This window comes from Anguilla rostrata, chromosome 5 (genome assembly GCF_018555375.3).
Source record: "Anguilla rostrata isolate EN2019 chromosome 5, ASM1855537v3, whole genome shotgun sequence".
NCBI lineage: Eukaryota > Metazoa > Chordata > Actinopteri > Anguilliformes > Anguillidae > Anguilla > Anguilla rostrata.
Window position 1 is genome coordinate 61,657,335 of NC_057937.1, and position 23,026 is coordinate 61,680,360.

General features: G+C 44.7%; 1 protein-coding gene across 2 annotated transcripts in view; it reads left to right on the forward strand.

Moving 5' to 3' along the window:
* Positions 1 to 10,383: 10,383 nt before the first annotated feature.
* The window catches only part of LOC135255860 (protein AF-9-like), a 53,347-nt gene continuing 40,704 nt past the window's right edge, over positions 10,384 to 23,026 (forward strand). The window contains exons 1-3 of one of the 2 annotated variants that reach the window (XM_064337593.1): positions 10,384 to 11,057; positions 21,524 to 21,715; positions 22,323 to 22,503. In XM_064337593.1, the coding sequence (XP_064193663.1) occupies positions 21,704 to 21,715; positions 22,323 to 22,503 (193 nt within the window). In that variant the 5' untranslated portion in view covers positions 10,384 to 11,057; positions 21,524 to 21,703. Of the gene's footprint in view, positions 11,058 to 21,059; positions 21,126 to 21,523; positions 21,716 to 22,322; positions 22,504 to 23,026 lie in introns of those variants that run through there. The other variant, XM_064337592.1, reaches the window with a different exon arrangement.

The window sequence follows — 23,026 nt, forward strand, 5'->3', positions numbered from 1 at the left end:
GCTATCAAAATAATAATCTTGGAGACTGACACCTGATATGTGAGCATCATCAGCGAACAAGGCATAGGCTAATAAGTTTTCGACATAGCTTGAATATTCCGTAAAGTGATCCTGCCGTGTTTGTTTCATTTCAATATTTATAATGTAAACGTTGGGTAAAGCTGTGTATGTGTGCGTTAATACATAAATTAAACATCAAGCGATGATGTGAAATATAACGTAAATTATGAATCAAGGCGTGCATCTCTCGCATAACATTTGATAAAATATATATCCAATTATATATGCAATTTTTACAAACCCACTTAACAAGGCCGTTTTGACTGGGCAGCTGACAGCCCTGGAGTAGGCTACTGTAGGCCTACGTGGATTTTAAACCTTTAGGTGTAAAAACACAAATGTGTGATGTTCTTAACTGAACGTTCTAATGCTGACGTAAAAATCACTACCGGCAACTGAAAGCAATTGAGTTCTAGAACACTGAATTTGGAAAAACATTATTTATATATATATATATCTAGTCTTTGAAGGGTTGAATAATTAAGCCCAAACGTCCGTTATCATGTGTGACGTCACAATGCCACCTGGAGGAACTGGCAGAACAGTTTTTGCCAAGTGAGAGCGATGTTCCGGAGGGGCATGACAGGTTGACTTTGTGACTAATGCCGCTCTCCCATCCCAGCGGGAATCGGGAACACGGCGCGGTGGACAGGCCCGGGCTCGTCAGTATCTCCACTGGCTGCTCCCTCCCCATCCGAAGGTCCCCTGAGCGGGAAATAACGAGGAAACAAGCAACGCCTCAACAAAGGCCTCCTTTCAAACTGACGCCAGCGTGGGTTGTCCTTTACCCTGAATAAGAAGCGATCAAGAGGGTTACGTTTCCCATTGCTCGCAGGTCTGCGGGAAATCACTGCAGCTCGTTTTTGTTTTGGCTGGCGGTGCCATCTTTTGGAGTGGATTTCATCACGCAGGTACAAATGCGGGCCGCGAAGAAGGTACAAAGAAACTAATTAATTACAACAGAATCGCCCGTCGCAGTTCATTCTGTTGCAAAAAAAAATAATATATATATATATAGCTTATATTCCTCGAACGATGCGGTCTCTTTGTGTTATCCAGTTTAATATAACAAATCAATCCAGGGCCAGAGGACATGTGGAGAGTCAGCAGCTCAGCCGTTGAGATTTGAAAGCGCAGACGTGTTCGTCTACCGTTAAAAAAATAATCTGAGTTCAGATGCCGCTGTTACACTGTCACAATATTGTGTTCGCTCTTTTTTCATTTTTCCCCGCAAACTCATTTAGAAGCCGAAAGGGCAGGAGGAGGAACGTGACACCACAGTGAGTAAAAGATTGAGCAGATTGATTGATAAGGACAGAATGAGTTGGACTCTTCTGAAAGGCTGGAAGCTTTGATTCCTCTATGTAAGTCACACAGTCAGTGTAACACATTGGATTTGACTGTAAAATGAATGAGTCTATTTTTTTTTTCTCCTGCAATATGCAGAAATAAAGTGCTCACAGTGCCAAGTTTTTGTATTTCAAGACTCTGCTATGTGTTCATCAAAACACAAGAGTTCTGCACATCACTGAAATCAATGTAGCCTAATATGGTTCACCTCAAAATCAATCTTCACTCAAAAACACGTTGCTGGCAGCAAGAGAATAGAACAGCATTGCAGTGTCCCCCCCACCCCCCATCACACACCCCACACACACACACACACACATAGTAGCATACAATGCAAGTTGTATATATGGTTCAATATTACACATAAATGCTATCTCATAATTCTCAACCATAGCTATTTCACAAAGCCTGCAGTTTGGTGTTAATTTTACTCTCCTTTGGACACGGACTGGAAGGCGAGATCAGAATTAGGTGAGATCAGGTCAGATTGGAGATTAGAGTCTGCAGTATGACATTGTCAGCACAAGGCAAAGATCGATATGTTTGATGTAAAGTTCAAATCTATGGGGAGTATCTGAGTCAGGTGGTTAACACACACCCTCCATGACTGATGCCTCTCTAATGGCGATGTCTGATGGCTTTCTGATTGGGTCACATCTAAAGTGAGTTGGAAGGTAAACTGCATTAACCCTTTGAAGTGTAGGTTTTTTGGAATGTTGTTTTTTTTCTTCTGGATTTCTCAAATCAGTGTTCTAGAACTCCACTGCTTTCAATCACCAGCAGTGATTGTGACATCAGCATCGGAATGTTCAGTTAAGAACGCTCTGATCACATATTTTGTGATCTCACACCGTAATGGGTTAAGTGCCACGTTCAGGCTAAGAGACTCTGTGGATGTGCTTTGTCACATCAGCAGATTTCCACAATGGGGCCGTCTCCTGCACAAAGGCCTCAGCCTGTCACGGGATACCCCCCCCTCCCCACCCCCCACCCCCCCCCAAAAAAAGTGATCCTAACCCACACAGAACTGTAGAGTAACACATAAATCCCTGCTTTGTTGCTGTGCTGTATTGTTGAATGGATTTGCTAGGGCAAGGGGTGGGGCTTCATCAGAAGAGGGGGAGGGGCTTGAATTTTGACCAGTGAGATCAACAGACATTAGGTTCAGTAGAGCATAGAGTACCTGCTTTCTAAAGAACCAATGCACCCCCCAAAAAAAAAAAAAAAAATGGAATCGCTTCATAGGCCAGCTGGGGTCATCAGCATTAGAATGTTCAGTTAAGAACATTCTAATCACATACTTGTGATCTTACACCTTAAAGGGTTTAATGCAAAACTTTAGGCTTTATTTCCCTGATGACCAAGACATGCCTTCCACCCACAGAAGTGCCCTGATCTTCATATTCTGCTTCACGTTTCATTTTCTCTAAAATGCCAGCCGTTTTCCGCAGTTAAATTTAATTCCACCCTTTTTTTTGCTGAAACAGATCAACCCCTGCAATTACCAAAGCTGTCTAGCGTGTTTGTGCGTGCTGCAGTACAGTGTGTGCGGCCAGGTTTTCAGAAGCACGTCCATGGCTGAATATGTGGAGGTGGGTTCGCTTGGAAGGACCCCTAAATGTTACACATTAACCAGCATTATGAGCAAATGGAACAGGGGCTCCAGTAAATAGACATACAGTTGAACCGTAAGTAGACCGTAAGTGGACCCTAAATGGATGGAAACGAATGACAGATTGACTGTAAGTGCACCGTGTCGATTGGGCAATCAAGAGATTCTGCCTGCCTGACCTTCTAACGGGATGTAGGAGTTCTAATTTGCGTCGGGCCTTCTTTCTGTTAACCCTTTGAAGAGTGAAGGTTTTTTTTTTTTTTTTTATGTTTTTTTCAAAGTTCTAAGTCAGTGTTGTAGTGTTCTAGAACTCCACTGCTTTCAGTTACCAGCAGTGATTATGACATCAGCATTAGAATCTTCAGTTAAGAACGGTCCAATCACATACTTACACCTTAAAGGGGTTAAGTACTGTGGCTGATTAATCTTGAGAGCAGGTAGCAGGGTGGGAAATTTTGGAAGAGGGCGGGGTGAGTTCATGGAGTCAGACAAGGCAAACAGAGTCATTCTTTTTAGAGCCTTCAGCTAGTCATTTCCCTTTCAAATGAAAAATGTTTCCAAATTGGACTAAATTACTGGGTTACTAGGGTGCACAAAAAATCTTTCCTGTTCATTGTTTTTTTTTTTGTTTTTTAGCAATACCCAGCTTATGGAAATAAACTCCATCACTTATTACACCTGGCCAAGCCATCAGCACAATCAAAATAAGCCTGCAGAATCCCAAAAGGATGGGAACTGCACTTGTGAAGTCATAAACGGTCAGTCAACAAATATCCGTCCATTAAAACCACATGTTTGGAGTTTCTCAAGGGTACAAGGGAAATTGCCTTTATGAAATTGGCAATGAAATTCAGTAAATTCTTTGCAAGCTTCGGTGCATCAGATACCACATTCCCCAATGAATTAAGATGAAATACATTCACCACCCAAAACCTCGCTTCTCTTCTCTTTATACCCTCCAGAGTCTGAACTCGAGGATATTCCTGTGTGTCCCACCTCCTGCCAACTGGCACGAGCTATAAATGTAAGACCGATAATAATAAAAAACAAAAGTTAAACCTCTAAAGCACTAAAAATGCTTCCCAGTAATTGGCGCTTTTACGAAGCAGATATTTACAAGCTTGTGAGGTCTGCGATAAATTAAAATGGGCCAGTGTTACTTTATTATTTAGACCAGATTATTCCTCTGTCTTCTTCCGTAACTCAGTTCAACTCAGTTTTATTCATATTGGGCTTTTTTTAAATCAGCGCAGCTATCCAGCTAACTCAGAGGTTCTGCTTCATGATACAGGGCTCAGAACAGGAGTGAAGCCAAGTGACGACTCATTATCAGCCTCGGTGGCTGTTGATTGGCCAGGGCCCTCTGTGGCTGTTCATTGGCCGGGGTACTGGTCTGGGTAAATCGTCAGATGAATGAATCACAGGTGGCTCCTGCAGGCAAGAAAGACCTGGATCCTCGCGAAGGTCCGATTAAAAAAATAAAAATTAAAAAAATAAATAAATAAATGCAATGTGAGGTGGAGAACACCATTTTGACTGAAGGAAGTGAGCAGGAGAGAAAAAAAGGTTTTACCTGCCAACGAGGTTGCAGGAAGAAGATGAGCTCTAATCCCACTGTAATCACAGTGGGATTTGCTTAGTTGAAGCAGCAGGTTATAATCTCAGCAGATCGGGGGGGTGTTTCTGTAATCAGGTGCATGTTGGGTGACGTGCCTGCACATTTTTACTGCCCCGAAAACCGGCCCCGGATCGTTCCAGCGCCCGTTTAAGATGTTTGAGGCATGTCTTGGGGCGTGCCTTAACAATGTGTCCTCGCAAAGGAGGAGGTCCTGGGTTCCATTCCCGGCTGGATCCTGCCTGTGTGGGGTGTGCATGTTCCCTCTGCGCTCACATGGGTTTCCTCCGGGTGCTCCGGTCTTCTCCCACGCCAAAAAGGCATGCATGTCAGGTTAGGTACACTCCTGCCATTGGCCTTGACCAAGGCACTGGCCTCAGGACTGGAGCTGGTCCCCGGGCGCTGCACTGTGGCTGCCCACTGCCCCTAAGTAACTGGGATGGGTTAAATACAGAGGACGAATTACCCCACAGGGTTCATTAAAGTATATCTTATCTTATGAATACAATTCAAGGAGGATGTCATTGTAGAAACTCGATGACATCAGGCATGCTAGGCAATCACACATTAATGGGCTGTAGCTGGTCTATTCACCACTAATCACTACAATCACCATTATAATTATGATCCAAATGACACATTATTCAGTTATTTTTGTGTGTGTAAAATTTATTGAACATTTGTCCAATTAATATTGATTGATATGCTACAAATATGTTGTTTCTTTGGATATGTACACGTTTTCTGTATGTAGCATTCAGACACATACACAATACAGATGAGAGAGTGCCCTCTATTGGTGGAATTTAATTACTATTCTTCCCTTTAAAAAGTCTAAGTCAAGTCACTTAGGATAATGTAATAGTAATGTAAGATAAGATACTAGTGGTAACCAACCCTGTTCCTGGAGTTCTATTGTCCCGTAGGTTTTCACTCCAACCCTAACAAAGCACACCTCATTCAACAGCTGGAGATCTGCATTGAGCTGCTAATTATTAGAGTCAGGTGTGCTAAATTTAACATTAAAATGAAAACCTACAGGATGGTAAATCTCCAGGAACACGACTGGTAACCACTGAGATATACATTATTGAACCCTATGGGGTAATTTGTCCTCTGCAGTGCAGTGCCCGGGGACCAACTCCAGTTCTGAGGCCAGCGCCTTGGTCAAGGGCAATGGCAGGAGTGTACCTAACCTGACACGCATGTTGTTGGGTTTCAGTGTAACCTGACATGAATATTATGCAATGTGAATGAGTCACTGGTTTGCAGGTGAGTACATGAGTTTCAGCTCGTGTGCTCCCCCTGCAGGGTGTAGACTGGTACAGCAGTGACCTGAGATAATAGGGCTGCCATTATATTTTGAGCAGGGCAGTATTTATTGATATTCTCCCCCACTGGTAGTAGCCTATCAATATGTAACAACAACAACAATTGTAATAATAATAATAATAATAATAATAGTTGTTTCTTCTAAAAATAATAACCAGAATGCGGGGCTCTGGCAAATAACAGTAACAAGATTTCCCTTTTGGTTGGCAGTTTGTTTGCAGTTCCATCCATTTTATTTGACATAAATGGCGGAACTCACAAGAGATCCATAGAAGAACGTTGGGTCTTTGCTGCGTATTTACATTTTTGGAATCAGCTGCAAATTTACGGTGTCCCAGAACAGATGTGCAATACAAACAGAGGTCTTAGGGGATAAGAGATATCAGTGTGGATACAATTATAATAACATGATTAATAGAATAACAGGATACACACTTTACAGTAAACTATCCTAAAATTATGATTCAGCCCTAGAGCTGCAGTATGTTATCTAAATAAACAATAGTACTTACTAAAGACAAGGTAGTCTTCAAGGAATCGCCTTATGTAGCATCACAATACAAGATATTCTGAAGATGGCGGTGAGACATTTGGAATTAATCGGCATAATCTCATCAGAAAAACGAGAGAATGCTTTTCCAGCCAACCGAGGATATAATTACATACTGACGACTGCCGGGAAAGCCAATACAAAGCAATGCTAAAAATCCAGGAGATGGCACATTTTCAGTGTGAAATATCCTCTATTTATCGGATGTCTGGAGAATAAATTAAGCGTCACACCCTCAATAATTAGCACGTTCTCCAGGAGATGACAGAATGGTGACCGCATCAACAACACCCCTTTCTGTAGAATTTCTTTTGTCCTTACAGCCTCATGCAGCCTCAAGACAAGAATTTCCAAGAAGTCCAATTCAATAGGCCTATATATCCCCGAACTGCAGAGAGGCCTGTAGCAGCTGGCGTACGCGTCGACTCGCAAACTTTACCTGTTCAACACCAGCGGCGTAACACTGTCCGACCATCAGTGACGCCGGGCCACACCTTTACCACCCACAAGATTCCCCGAAGCGTTTCTTGGGAACTTCACAACTAGCACAAAAGTTCCCGAAAACGAACACGAGGGATTATATATAGGGAGAATTCACCTTGGGCAGAACATTTAGTTCTGACTACGCGCCGCAAAATTTCCCAATGAGATTACCTAGGCTACAGACGTTTGATGGATTGACGCATTTAAATCGTTATAAACGATATGAAGCATGGTGCTGTCATTTACATTGGTACGTATGGGTGTGTGTTTTTTAAATAAGAGTTTGCTTTGTGAGAAATTGTCACACATTACCTGGAATTGCATTTTAGGCTAGGCTATATTACCTACATTCCGTATGTAGACTACAGAATGTCGGTAATAGCTTGTACAACCATAACAAAACGACAGTTTCATAGCAGTATTTCACCGAATGCACTACGTTTGTGCACTGAAATTGTTTTCATTCGGCGCGTTATCTATTTGGAAACTTCTCAAACAGCGTGGATAATTATGACAGGCAATCGTTTATTACCGTAGTGCCATGAAGTAGGCCTATCTACCTGGTTTAGTATTGATAGCCTACTGGACTGCAAGAACCGGTTAAAACGGTAGTTTCATTAATTCAATCTCATGGGATGTTTTTGCTTCAGGTATGTGCGACATTTAGAAGTTATTTGTCTCATTAGGCCAATCAAAAAGTGATTTAAAATTATTATTGCTGTCGTCCAAGTGGTTTAACTGCAGTATACCATATCTGAAGTAGCCTAGGCTATATATTGGGATTGGTCAAAACTTAATCTGGCCCATATTATCGCTTTAAAAAATAAATGTGAATTGGCAAAGTGTGATTATTAGACTACCATCAATGATGTAGCTGTTTTTTCATCTTTAAAAAATATGTTCTTCTTTGTGTTTTGTGTAGATGCCGCATTGGATAAATTAATGAAATTTGGCTACATATGTACACAACTAAACTGAGCATCATAATATCGCCGCGAAGCATTTCACTACTGAAAACATTTTGGTTGCTTTCGTTTTACTGGGTTGTAGAAGTGTAGTTTTTTTCTCTACTTAGCATGATTATATGACTACCTAAATGGATAAAATTGATTTACTTCAAGTCGTGGGTTTGTTTTGCATTTTGAGATTGAGCAGTAAAATTTTCATTATTTTTCCTACCATCTTGTTTAGTGTGTGTGTTTTTCCACTCGAGTGTAAATAATAACCTGCATTATCTTTTTAATTGATAATATTTTAAGATGTTCCTCTAGGGCACACAATGAACTGTATAACGATGCAATCTTTGAAGCAATACAAGACAGTCATTTTGTTGAGAGTGCATAATAAAATAGAGTTACGTTTTTTTTTGTTTTGCTTTTTGAGAGCAGCCTTTTACAGAAAACAAAACAGTACAAAATCACCTCAGGATAATGCGATGGAGCGCTTTGAACCCTCGCAGGGCACACATGGTCTCTATTGGATCCATACACAATTTGTTACAGTTGATTTAACGCAGAGAATTTTGCTGTGCACGGTTCGCTATTTGAAATGGACCTCGGAGGGACGCACACGGAACCACTCAACGTGCGCCACCAACAGAGACTGACATATACAGGTCTGCATTCGATCACATTGTCCCTAACTTTGATTTACAAGTAAACACAAACGTTACACTTTTTCTTAACAAAGTCAGCTAGGCAAGTTAGCCTGGTTTTGATTGGCTGAACTTGGCACGCAGTGTTTGTGAAGAGAAAGATAGCTTTTTTGCTTTTAATCGTTAAAGTTACAGTTACAGTTAAGGACGAAAGTTGAATAGAATTCCAGCCAGAGACTCCCAGCCAGTGACCAGCTTACGTGATCCTACTCCTGTTGTCCCCGTTTCTTACCTTTTATAGGCCGCTCAGGTACTCAAGGACTTTGGCATGGCCGGTTCTAGGCATAGGCTGCAAGGGCAGTTGCTTAGAGGGGGTGGGGGGCTGAAGAGAAAAAAATGATTTAATTCAACACCCCCCCAATTCTCAAACGCTATCTTCAATCACCCCTGCCTGGCTATTAGTCTGCAATAGCTGACCCCATCCCCCCCGCAAGTCCAGAGCCCTGACAGGCCTTGGGATTCACCAGAGAGGAGGCGGCCATCACCCCCCCAATAGGAAGAGAAGAGGAGGCAAGATTTTGGCATAACTGGTGTTCAGTGCACGGTTGTGCCACTACCTCGCCATCTTTTGCTTCCTTTCAGCAGCAGGTACCATGTCCCCGGCGTGGTCGGGCACGGGCATGGGCTTGGGCACAGGCCAGGGGAAGAGGGGGGGTACAGACCTGGAGAGGGGAGGGGGGGATCACAGGCCTGGAGAGGGGATTAGGGGGAGACAGGCACAGGCCTGAAGAGGGGGTGGAACACAGGCACAGGCCTGGGGAGGGGGGAGCACAGGCTGGAGCGGAGAGGGGGCACAGGCCTGGGGGAGAGGGGGGGCACAGGCCTGGGGAGGGGGCGGGGACACAGGCCTGGAGTGGGGAGGAAAGAGAACTGGAGGGGAGGCAGGGGGGTGGGGTGGTGGGGGGGTATACACAGATCCTGAAGGAGGACTGGAGATCACTGGTGGTACATGATGACGATGATGATGATGATGCCATCAGAAATCGGGAAAAGGAAAGAAATCCCTGGATTATCTCTGGCATTATAACACAGTAGTAGGATTTGAGAGATGTGTGGGTGTGCGGATCTTTTCATATGGAATTCCTTTCATGTGCTTATTTTTAGACATCGTTACTGACTAAAGGACGGGGAGCTGTTTTCAGGAACAAGCATTTAAAAAAAAAAAATGAATGTCTTGCCAATGGTCTCAAGGTCCAGGCATATTCCACTGAAGTGTGGTTTATTGAAAAGAGGATGATGATAGGGTTGCACGGGCAAACACAACAATGCAGTACTCCACTCTTAAACGAAATGCAATATGCTGCAATTATATTGAGTTAACTGTATTATTGTGATACTGAAACACTTCAAAATATATGGAAATTTTACACATAATGTGTTTGATTTTCTCAAGACAGAGACAGAAACATTTATACCCAGTTTTTAAGACTGAAACCTTCTCAAAAAAACATACATAAATTTGTACCTTTTTATTTGTAGAAAGTAGCCTACTGAATAGTATCAACATTTATTGTACTTTCAGGGTACATCTGGAAATTTGTTCCCTAAAGTACAAATTCACCTCCACTGCAGTATTTTTTCTGAGACTGACTCGTAAACAGAGACTGTAAAAAATAACTCGTAAACTGGTAAGAACTGAAAGCACACTACGTCAGACCGTGTCTACGCAATTACGTCACGTTAAAACGCACTATGATTCGACCAATGGACTGTTGGATTCGATTCGCGGATTTTTCCCCAAGAACAGTAGCCTACACACAGTACCGAAAAGGTCCAAGTAGGCCTGAGGCCTGTTTCTTACTGCTTGAAAAGTGGTTGTACTTCACTGGTGCGAGCTCGTAGCATTGAGCTCTGTAACTCAAAGAAAGTCGGGATATGGTCGGCCATGCATTCGCACAAGCAACGTCGACGAGGAGAACCAAACAAACACGAACTTCCGTCTCATTCCCAGTCTGTCCCGACTTCAAGTTAAGCTCACGGTCATGGCCACCAAACACCAGCCACATCAAGTAACAGATCTCGAAAGCAATTGATTACAACAACGCCGGAGCAACGGAGCATGGCCTAGCCTAGTTGGTGGAGTCTGACTGAGTTTATTGTTGTGGCTGGTCTATTTCTGAAGATTCAGGTTACCGGGTGTGTGAGTGAAAATGGATCAGACGTGTGCAATGGCGGCTGTGCTTAGTTTATTGCAACAAGACCCTAACATGGTTTGGGCGGCATTCACGACAACCCACGTGAACTCAGCGTTGCTAAATGCATTTAGCAAGCAAGCGGCGTTCGACAACTGGTCCAGCTGGCATTCGAGCGGGATTTTGTAACTGATTCATGAATAATGGAAAGAGATGAAACGTTGGAGATTCAGTTCAACACGAGGATTGCAACTGTGCCGACTCCGGGGGTAAGCTCATAAGCGATGCCTGTGTTATTTGAAAAATAAATGTCAATAATACGGCTAGCTAGCTAATAGCTCTTCCTGCCGCGGGCTGATGCACTGAGGTTGCATTGCTTGCTTCCTGCGATTGTAAAGGTGTAGAAAACAAATATCTTAAATTGATATCAACATAAGCAATTCGTTTTCTATAGGCCTACCATTACAAACTATTTATAATGTTTATAAACTATTGCGCATTGTATTTGCAGTACTGAACTTAGAAAGCATGTCAAAGATTATCTCATGTAAGCTATAGCCTATTTGATTTCATACAAATAATGTCTATTTCATTGCAAAATATTGCCTAAATAAAATGAGTAAATAAAAAGCAGGAACATTTATTCATCTTTATTCTCAGCATTTCTCTGCTTTCTTTAGTTTTTTCTGTCTGACTTTGACTCTTAATGTTTTCTTGGTTTAACAATTAGGCCTACTCTGGAATGGCTCAAATGCGTCGGGCGTTTGTCGCCTGTTGATGTAGCAAGGAGCTGATGTGAGCTTTGTCTAGGAACAGTTCGGTTTCTGGGTTTAAAAAAATATATATGTTAATTCAGTTTGCTGCATGTTTTCAGTTTCAGTTTTTTTTTTTTGTGTGTGATGAAGGATTTTAAAGATGTTTACTGACATTTCTGATAAGAGGCTGGACCGGACAGTGGTTGGTTTGAGGGAATATGGGGGTTTGTGTTTGAAAGCAAAAAATATATAAATATAGTTCAAGTAACTAAAGCAGCAGTAGGCCAACAACTGCAGTTATATTATAATCCAGGTTCAACACCTCCTTTATGTGGGTATATGCACCTGTTCTCCACTAGGTGGCAGAGTGAGACAGTCATAATTAGGTGAAACTTAAGGTAGTGTTAGCGCTCTATGGACTATGTATCTGAGCTATCATATTTTAGTGCTTTGGGGAGGGACTGTTGTTTTCCCTAATTTCTGTGTATGTTCAGATCAGGGAAATTTACAGACGCTCAGTGATTGGTTCATGCACGCTGTTGATTGGAAGGTTGTGAGTAAGACCCTACCAAATTTACGACCGTGAAGATTGTGTCACGGACCACGAAATCAGCTTTTTCCTGTGAAATTGGTCTACTCCCGTGTAATTGATCATTTGCAGTGAAATGCTGTGTTATTTTTTTTTTTTTCTTGTTTGAATTTACATGTGTTGAAGCTTAAAAATAGAAAATGACCAAAAGTTTCCATGAATTTGGTAGCGTGTTTGGTAGCGTGTTTGCTCCCTCCTGCACGCCCGCATTAATTAGGCCGGGCTAATTGGGCTGCGTAAAAAAGTTGTGAAAGTCACTCTGGACAAGAGCGTCTGCCTGTAATGCAATGATTAAAAACCCCCCTGTTTTTTCTGTCTTTGTTTTACACTCCAGAATAATAATTTGTACATTTTTACTCTACAGAACCTGAGAGCCGCTTGCCGCTGGGGGGTGGGGGGTGGGGTGGGAAGTGGTGAAAGCATTCTAAAATGGCCGCACCTCGCTGTTCATTTTGGGCAGAAATGGAGCCGGCGGGCGGACGCGAGGCGGAAGGTTCCGGAGCCGCAGAGCTCCCGCTGGGCGGGTATCGTGACGCGGCTTTCCTTTCCGTCGGCTGAAATGGAAAACGCTCGTTAGAGAAAAAAAACATTTGATCAGATTTATTCGAGGCCGCGGGACTGTGTCGTTCGTTCGTGGGTCATGTGACTCGTTAAACATTAAAGACTCGTGTAGGGTTGCTGAGGGCTGTCGTGTGCCAGGAAGGACTGGTGTCAGGGGTGTCATCGCTGTAGAGGTCATTGCTGCTGTATTGCGCGTAGCGTAGCTGAAACAGACTGACTCGGGCTCAGCCTGCCCTGCCCTGCTGAAAATTAGAGCTAAGACCAGCTGGGATTCTGATTCTGAGATGGTCTGTGCCTGGTCATAGCTGGTAAAAGCTGGTCAAAGCTGGTCTGTGCCTGATCGAGGCTGGTCTGTGCCTGGTCAAAGCTGGTTTGTGTGCAGTCAAAGCTGGTCAGAGCTGGTCTCAGCTGGTCAAAGCTGGTCTGTGCCTGATCAACGCTGGTCTGTGCCTGGTCAAAGCAGGTTTGTGTGCAGTCAAAGCTGGTTAAAGCTGGTCTGTGGCTGGTCAAAGCTGGTTTGTGGGCAGTCAAAGCTGGTTGTAGCTGGTTAAGCTGATAGAGTAAGCTGGTGGCCAAACTGGTGGACTAGGTTGACTCTCGGCTGTTAATTAGTTATTTACTTGAAGTGGGTCTCTTATTGCTGGGACGAAACAAAGACCTGCACCCACACCAGCCCTTTCTGAATGAGATCGGACACACCTGATCTAGACCAGGGGGTTATAAACTCTAGTCCTGGAGGTCTGAAGTGTCTTTTGTGGTTTTCTTTCGATCAGCAGCCAAGTTTAGAGCCTTGGAAAGTAGATGTGCGGACTCTTTATTGAATCGATGACTTAAATTAAGCACTTTAAAGTAAGTGCTGAAGGGCACCGAAAGCCAGCGGGCCATGCGGTCCTCCAGAACTGGAGTTCGGGGATCCCTCGGCTAGCCACGTCCTGGGCCAGTCCCTCACAGCATTGCTGCGGGAGGGTGGAGGGTGGAGTCCCGTCAGCCTCAGAAATCGGACACATTGGTAAATGGTAAATGGTAAATGGACTGCATTTATATAGCACTTTCATCCAAAGCGCTTTACAATTGATGCCTCTCATTCGCCAGAGCAGTTAGGGGTTAGGTGTCTTCCTCAAGGACACTTCGACACGCCCAGGGCGGGGTTTGAACCGGCAACCCTCCGACTGCTAGACAGTCGGTCTTGCCTCCTGAGCTATGTCTCCCTAGAGCTACATTAGAGGCGACTTTGATTTCTGCTCGCAGTTTCCCCATTTTGGCCGAGGAGCCTGGACTATGAGGGAGGAGGGGGAGCCTGGACAGTAGGGGAGGAGGGGGGAGGAGGGGGGAGGTGGGGGGAGCTGTTCTATCCTTCGGTTACGTTTGAATTTCCTCGTACGCTGGCCAGGAAACTCCCTACTCCACGGCCGTGCGTTTGGCTCCTCTCCCAGACAGTTCAATAAGAGAAATGTCACTGTCCAATACCCGCAATGGAAGAAAGTGTTTGTAAAAATAGTCACTGGCTCACTGGCATATTTATGGAAAAGGAACCTCAATTTGGAAATTTGCTGCACTCCCACCAGTGACACCAAACTTAATATACTGCGGTTGTGAAGCCAAGCGAAGCCCATGTTTTTTTAGCACACATGGAAAGTTGTCAGTATTTCATAACGTGCTGGTTGGTTTTTGAAACCCCATGAGACTAAACCGCAATACAATGTTTATTTTATTTGAACATGGGATTTGTGGAAAATTAACTGTGAAAAAAAAAAATACAGATTCATTTTGAAAATCAAATATAATTAAAATCAGACTTGAATCAGATCATAAACCCAGCATAAATACTTCACACCCTTTGGGCCTGGACTCGGCAACACTGAAATGGCAGCGTCAAGAAAAGCACAAACCCTTTTGAAGCACAATCCCCTTAGTTAGTTACTTTGTTAGTTAGTTGGTTGGTTAGTCTGTTCAGTCAGCTCATTGTCAACAGCAGTTGATTTGTACTGAGCATCCCTAAAGGAAGCAAAGCCATAGCCTGTTTATTTGGAATGGACATCAAGTCCCACTGCCTCCCCGTATCCTTGCTGATGATGCACAACAAAACTGCAAAACAGGAGCAGACCTTGTGAATCCCGAATTTTGGCAGGACCCAGACTAAGTCAGACGTTCGCCTGAGTTTTGATTGGATGAGGATGAAGATGTTGGCAGTATCTGGGGGCAATGGCCATGGGGAAAGAAAAGATCCACTTTAAGTGATAGAGAAGGCTAAACCCCTCACATAAATACTGCTGTCGGGATGTGCTTGAGCTTGCACCGTCTGTCACACTGGATCAGTCCCCTGACGAGATCAGTCCCCCAGCGGCTTTTGAGCTGCTACCGACCTTTTAACTGCCTTTTCCTCCACTGTTCGCTCTCAGACTGTTTCTGCAGTGTAACCGCCTTGCACCTCTACTTGTGATACCCGACATCCCCACACCTTCACCATGACGAGGTGCGGACCGTCCTCATCATGGACCATCAGACCATGAGATGAGCCTCAGCTTCTCCTGGGAGACCTTCCGGCTCACGGCTTGTGATTGTTCCACGTTTCAGCCTCGCGGGTTCAGTTCCCATGATGCAATGCTGGGCTGCGTAACGTTGCGTAACGGTTAGAAGATCTGGGCTTGTGACTTGTGAGGCTTGCAGGTTTGATTCCCAGGTGGGGCAAAGCACTTAACCTTGAATTGCTTCAGCAGTTCTTTATCCGTGTAAATGGTAATATACTCAAATGGAACCCGTGTTTAAGTCACCCTGGATAAGGGAGTCTGCTAGGTGAGTCTGTAAATGGGCTGTAATGGAGGGGATAGAATAGCAGGGGCTCTCCTGACAGGACACAAAGGTCTGATTGTCAAAGCCGCCGCGTCTCCACGGCCCCGCCCCCCCAGCCGTGACGTGACCGATCCTCCGAGCGTTTCGGCGCTGAGCTGCTTTGCCCCCGCCGGGGCGGGTTGAGCCGCGAGGGTCGGTGAAACGCGATGGGGGCGTAGCTTTGGGGAACAGGCGTGCCGCTGTGCCCGCGGGTCTCTCCTGGCTGGTCCGGCGGGCCGGAGTGCGTCTGAAAGGCAGAGGTCGCGCTCTTAGGGGAGCGGTAAAAAAAACCGTCCCGTGAATTAACCTTGGTGAACAGCGCCCTTGGATTGGCACTAAAGAGGCGAGTCCCACAAGCTTAATTAGCTTAACAAATTCAACAAAAGCCAAAAAGAGAGAGAGAGCAGTGGGTGAGAGCAACCAATCAGCAGTGATCTGAATGTAACAAAAGTTCTGGACCTAATCCAATCAAAACACAGACCCGTCTGCTCAATTACAAAGGGCAAACTCCTGGACCTCCCGTGAAAAGGAAACAACCAATCAAGAGCCTGTTCTCCATTTAACAGGCAAAAAAAGACCAATCGCGGGTCATTGTGTAAACAGAATGAGCTCACTCTGAGGAAAAGCACACCGTTTCCCCTCTCCTTTTCTCCCAGCCCGGCTCCAGACGTTCGCCTGAATGACACGTTTATTTTTCGCGTCCACAGGGCGCAGGTCGCCCCGTTCCTTTCACGAGTAGCTCTCAGGGCTGTCACCCCTTTATTGGCTCAGCAGGCAACCAGCCAGTCCGGGTTTGTCTCCCCGCCCACTAGGGGGCGCTGTGGGCATTGTCCATGATCCGCGTGGTGGCGGTGCTTTATCGGGGAAACTGCCCAGCAGGGTCCGTAAACGACCAGCCCCCGCTAGGTTCTCGGGGAGCCCGAGAACAGCACAGTCGGACACACGAGCTGCTACGAAGCCCCATTTGCATAGAATGTTTTTTTTTTTCCCCACTTTTTGTTTGCGTCTCTCTTGGTTGCTTAGCAACCATCGCCATTTGCGCAGCTAATGGTCCATAAGGTGGGGGAATATGTCCCAGTGGGCAGCTTGCTCTGAGCTCTCTCTCTGTCCCTCCCCAGGCTCACTGCCTCACTCTGCATAGGGTCACATAGCAGAATGTATCCCACAATTCCTCACAATCTGGACTCTGCTGTTGGGGTGGGGTGGGGTGGAGGGGGGGGGCATGCAGCTCTTAGCTGAGTTTTTCATGATGTCAGTTTGAGCGATCTGTTAACAGTTAACTGAATACTGGTCTGAATATTGGTTTACATTAACAGGTATCTGCTGAAGTTTTATTTATCTGTAGTCTATTTTCATTTACTTTAGCCCCTAAGATAAAAAAGGTAATGCATTCAGTGAGACTTTATTTATTAAGAGGCTTTGTTTTTCCAATGGGGCCCAGGGAACAATCATTTGAACAATTAGCCTACTTGAACATAGTTGTGACAACTGCTCTAAATTCATTACGGAGGCTGATATCAAGAAAAAATATGCTGAGCGTTTAATTTCATTCATTAATTAATAAGCACCAAGATAATGACTGTTAATTTTAGAATTTATAACAGATGACAAGCAGGCTTGTAATGTGGGAAATATTTCATTAAAATTAACTGCACGGCTCAATCATTCCTGCTTAATTAGGGGTATGACAGAAAGGAAAAGCAGCGTACATGACTACCCTCAGCACAAGGGCTGATGGGTAATGGAGTTCACCTATCAGTACCCAGGGAAACTGCAACAATCCTCAGCTACCTCTGCAGTCATCTCACGGACAAATAGAAACTAGACTATTAGTATTTTACCCTGTGTTAGTAATGTATATTTACTGTTCTCTAGATCTCAGCACAAACTGCAAACTAATTAATATGAATCATGGGTTTGTAGTTTGTGGAACTGAAGGATTCTGCCATTTTTCTTAACCTTTGACCTATCCTGATTCTTCACTCTAATGGTTATCAAAACTCCCAGTTTGGGCATCTGACAACTAAACTGAACTCCTAATCAAAACCCAGCACTGTATAATACTGTGAAAGTGTGTGTATACTGTTACATGGTCGTTGCATTCGTTGCCACAGACAAGTGACTGTATGATGCAAGGTTAATGGTTTTACACCTTAAGTGCACAAACACCAGTGGGTGATCAGTAATTGGCCCCCCGGTGAAACCACACAACCTCTTCCCAAGCCCCCACCTGGGCTTGGTTTGATTTTTCCCCTTGTCAGGTGAGTCTTCTCCACTATGGCTGCCTGTACCTGCAGGGCTCTACAGGGCTCCCATTTTGGGAACACTGGCTCCTGAGGTTTGATGTGTGCTAACTGGAAAAATAATTTAGGAGCACATCTACTAATTGGGATGTGTTAGCATGCTCCTAAATCTTTCAGCTTTCTTTCAGCTTTGTGGAAAAAAAAATGTTAATGTAGAGCCCTGACCAGCCCAAGGATTCCACCTCCAAAATCACTTTGGTGACTGCAATGCTCGTATTGACCGTGGCCAGCCTTGGTTTGGGAGTTTGAACCGCGGTGGCGAATGTGGGCATGTCGGAGTTTTATCACACTGCGGTAGAACAGATGCATGCTGGGACTGCGGAGCCGTTTACGCTCCCTGCGTTACGAGAGACAGGAAGTCGCGGGCGGCGAGTTCAGAACCGCGCTCGTGAAAAATAAACGAACGCGCGCATAAAACCCGGCGATCGCCCTGACGCATTCTAGAGAAGCTGCCGGAAGGTCGAGCAGGTACCGCAAAGTCTGAACCGTCGGTTTTTAAACGCACCTTGATCGTGACCTTGGCACGGACGCTACCTCCCAATTATCCGTTCGGGACGGAATGTCTGTATTACGATCACCAAATGGAATTAAATGCTCGAGAACGCCCAACACCTTGTTTATGAATTAGGGTTTTTTTTTAGTGATTTGTTTATTTTTGTTTGGACCTTGCCAGATGCATCCGTTTATAGCGTAGGTGGACAACCCAATCTATGAAAATCACAATTCAGCACATTATCTCGGCCCTGTGAAAGACCCAATTAAACAGGACACGGTCAGGTACGCTAGTTTAGCACGGTGGCTCATTGGGGCTAATGCGTAATTAAAATAATCACCGGACAAAGAGCAGGTGCCTTTCAGTGTCAAACCTTCATCAGAAAAAAGCGGCTTTTTGCTGCCAAACCCCAATTGGAGCTCACTGCACTTGCTTGTTCAGATTGTGTGTGGATGTCTATTTGTGTGTGTGTGTGTGTGTGTGTGTGTGTGTGTGCGCACGTGTGTGCGTGCATGCGTTTGTGTGCATGTGTCTGTCTGCCTGTCTGTCCATCTGTTCAGCTGTATGTGTGTGTGCGTATGGGTGTGTGTGTGCACCCAGTTTATCAGCACTGACACACAGACACGGTGCAGTGAGTTCACTCCGCTTCTCTCTTTAGAATGATCCAGAAACGAGCTCTGATGATGCAAGCGCCTGTTTCCCATATTCCCCTGGACCCGCCACACCTGTACTCCCGCCTCAGGTACGGCCCACAGGTGAGGAGGAAACGGGCACTGCTTCCTGCACACACACACACACAGGTGCACCATGGGAATGCCGCGGGTCTGGGGGGACAGGGACGGGGACGGGGGGGGGACGGGGTGTGGGGGGGGGGCACTGAGCAGTGCCTCTGTGTTACAGCCTGCAGGGCTGACGGCACAAACAATCTCATCATCACCAAAACACTCCCCGCCCGCCTCATCAGCCGCGCGTGACCGAGGGCTTTTACTTCACCTCTCAGAGAGGCAGTCTGACGCGGGACTCGCCTCCTCTGAATCACCCGTCCGCGCTCAGACGCGACAGGGTAACGTTTCATATGACGGGTAACATACGAACACCTCCTGGTTGAGTACACGCACACTGGTGGTCGCTGTGGGGCAGGGGTGTCGGGGAAAATTAGGGGGTTGCAAGAACAATGCAGAACTTACACGAGATTAGATTCTTTGTCTGCATATTCAGAGCTGTTACTACACGAAACGTAGGGGTCAGACAATTTAATATAAAAACTAATAGAAACACAGTAAAATTAAAGGGGTCTTAGCACACTGGAATATTCTAATGTGTCCACAATCAGGTGTTCACACATGGATGAGCAATAAATCCAAGATGACCGTTATCTGACATGATCAGTGATCAGATAAAACCCTCAGTGTTTTAAATCAACTCCAACAAGGTTTGTTATCAGTTGGGTCCAATGGGGTCCACAGTCATGCTCTAGAGCAAAAATTACTCTCTCAGGGCTGAAGGTGACTCCGATGTCCTGATCTGTAGTGGGGAGCTCATTCCACCACTGGGGGGCAGTGTTGAGAAGAGTCAGCTGAGCGTGGCCCAAGCCACTGCAGTGGAAATGGATGGGGAGAGTGCCTCAAACAAGCTGTGGACTATACTATAAACTATATTGAGCAGGAGGTCTATTCATGCTGAATTATTTTAAAGGGCAGCAGTGCAGTATAATGGGTAAGCAGAATGTAAAATGCAAGCCAACCTTGCATTTATTGTATCTTAGTCTTTTTTTTGTTTATAATTATGCTTGTATTCCGTGTTGTAAAGCGTCTTTGACTCTGTGAAAAGCGCTATATAAAATAAATGTATTATTATTATTCCTCTGATCACTCCCCTTGATGAGCTGCACTTTTATTTATTTATTTTTTGACATTTTTACCGTGGCAGGTCCTAGAGTCCACCTGAGGGAGATCGATCCCGAGGCTCTAGAAATGAGTGGAATTGATGCTGGGGAAGCCAGGGGTCAAAGGTCGGCTCTTGAAAGGCAGGGTGGGCGGAGCCACGGCTCGCTCGGTGCCCGAGGTGCGAGGCGGAGCGAGCTTAGAGCCAGACTGCTCACCTGTGCTTCTGGGGGAAAACCGAAGTCCTTCAGTCGCTTAAAGAGCACACCTTTGATCTGATTGAGCACCCGGCCCTGACAGGACGGTCATGTTTGATTTTTCGGGGGGGGGGGGGTGACGGGACATAATTGACGGATGGCTGTAGCTGGGGGAGACAGGTGCCTTTTGACCTTTTACATTGTCATGACAACCCCCCCACCCCACCCACCTCGCTTTGAATTTTTAAAAAAAACATTGCAAACCCTCACAGTACACAGGCGCATATGCAATGCACATTATTTTTGCACTTTAAGTTATAGCAAATATATGTCAGTGCTGTGAAATATATGCATAATTATATTTTCCAAGATGTCCAGATATATTTACAGTATATTCCATTTTCTTAAGGGTTCCCTTGAACATTCATCCACCTCACTCCTCTCTTCTCAGTACTCTCCTAATGTGAAATTAAATCAAGCCCAGGCCATTATCAGTCCACCAAACCTTAACTGATATGAGCAGATTAGCAAAATAAGCCATTTGTCACCATTATTACGTTCTTTTTGGACTTTGCATTGTTGAGTAGAATTTGAAACGAGGCTGTGTGTTGTGACCTATGAACTATACGAGCAAATTTGAAGTAACGCTTTTTTTAAAAGCGTTACTTCAAACATAGGGGGTTACGTTGGTGGAAGGAACCTTGCTATGGTGTTTGCTGAAAGACAGGTACTCGTCTTAATTTTAGTTTGTGACATTTTGTCTGTCAAGAAAAAATAGATGTAGTACCGTTTTCTCCTACTGTTATGTCACTTGAGTTCTTCGTAAAATCTGGGAGTTTAAGGCAGAATACTGTGCGTATAAAAAGTGATGTATTGTTTAACAATTCCTGTTCAGAGATCAAAGAAGCCACATTTTGCAGTGATTTTCTAATCCTGTCACGTGTTATTCCGTTTTCGCATCTTTCCACGATTCCATGTTGTCTCGTAAAATGTGAAGTTGTGGTGTCTTGATTAGTAGGAGAAGTTTAAAGCCTCCTTGGTGGGTCTGGATGTCGCAGGACGTTGCCCGCCCCGCCGGTATAATTGCGCTCCGGCTCATTTGTTCACCTTTTTTCCTCTGTGCAGCCCCTGCTACTATCCGCCCGGTGCGCCGAAACAGCGCATGCGTCGTACGTCTTTCCTCACTCTGAAACTCTCGCCGAGTGCAATTAGGAGACAATGTCCGCCATCGACGCCGTGCGCTCTTCAATCGTCCCCTTTTACGCCACATTTTCCATGAAACTGCTTTAACGCACGGCCCCAAGAATGACCAGCTCGGTGAGTAGACACTGCTGTTAGAGCTGACGTTATTGCGTCTTAGTTTTTTTACGCTTTACGGATGTGATAACGCTGCCCGTCCGCGCGGCGAATTCTAGCCGTATTTCTCCATGCAAATACAGTTCAACTTGTTCGGCAGCTCGGTCCGACAGGTACGTGTAGTTCTGAGTTTCCCATGCCGTGCAAAAACGTTGTCTGCGGTCCTCAGAACTATTAAAGATGGACCGTCGGTTTGAAATATCACAGTCGCCAAATAAAAGCACATGCCGTGTTCGTAGTTTCAGAAATGGACATTCTTATTCGTTAGAAATGACAGCTGAATGCTCCGTTATAATAACCATGACAACATCGGTGATCAGGGCTACGTATCATCGCGTACTTGACGGCGATAGACATAATCAACGGACTTTTAATCAACGGACAATTAAAAAAGATTACCACTAATTGGTTAATTTGCCTTGCGATAACCTGGAGTAACGCGCATGTATTAGACCAGTGCAAATGTAAATATATTAACACAAATTCGCACGCTTAATAATAATAACGTTGGCCGTAGTTAGCCGAAATGTAATTTTATTTTATTCATTTCATTTTTTTGATATAATAGGGCGCGGTTCAGGTGAAACTAGAGCTTGGTCACCGTGCCCAGGTCAGAAAGAAACCGACAGTGGAAGGTTTTACGCACGATTGGATGGTGTTCGTCAGGGGTCCGGAACACAGCAACATCCAGCACTTTGTGGAGAAAGTTGTTTTTCATCTGCACGAGAGCTTCCCAAGACCAAAAAGAGGTAAGAAACACATTTTAAGTTTTTTTTGTTGTTGTTGTCATTTGTGGCTGGCTGGTTGGTTGTCTTGTAAATTGTTTATCGCTGAACTATTGCTGGGCTGTAATTTTGTGCGAGCAGATTTGAACGCTTCCTAGATTAGCCAACCCCTTGGATTTGCAAAATAGTGGCACTTTTTACGATTCTCGATAGCGTTGATGAATAGAAAGGAATTCTGATTATTACTAAGTACTTCCCATTTTTCCCATAAAATAAAACAATAGACTGCTATCAGTTGCTAGTCCGTATTGTGCGTTTTTTTCGTGGACAGCCGACAACTTTTCAAGAACTGATCCGTTCGTTTACAGGCATGAATTCAGTGCCAAAGCGTTGTGTATTCACGGATAGGTAGGCTAGTAACAGTGGACCCCGATGCTTACTTGTATTGTCGCGTCTATTGATTATTGAACTGTGTGGATTGTCTGCTTTCAGCTGAATAGGGCAACCAATACATTTGTGCGCGTGCTGTGCTCGAGGGATCAGTTGT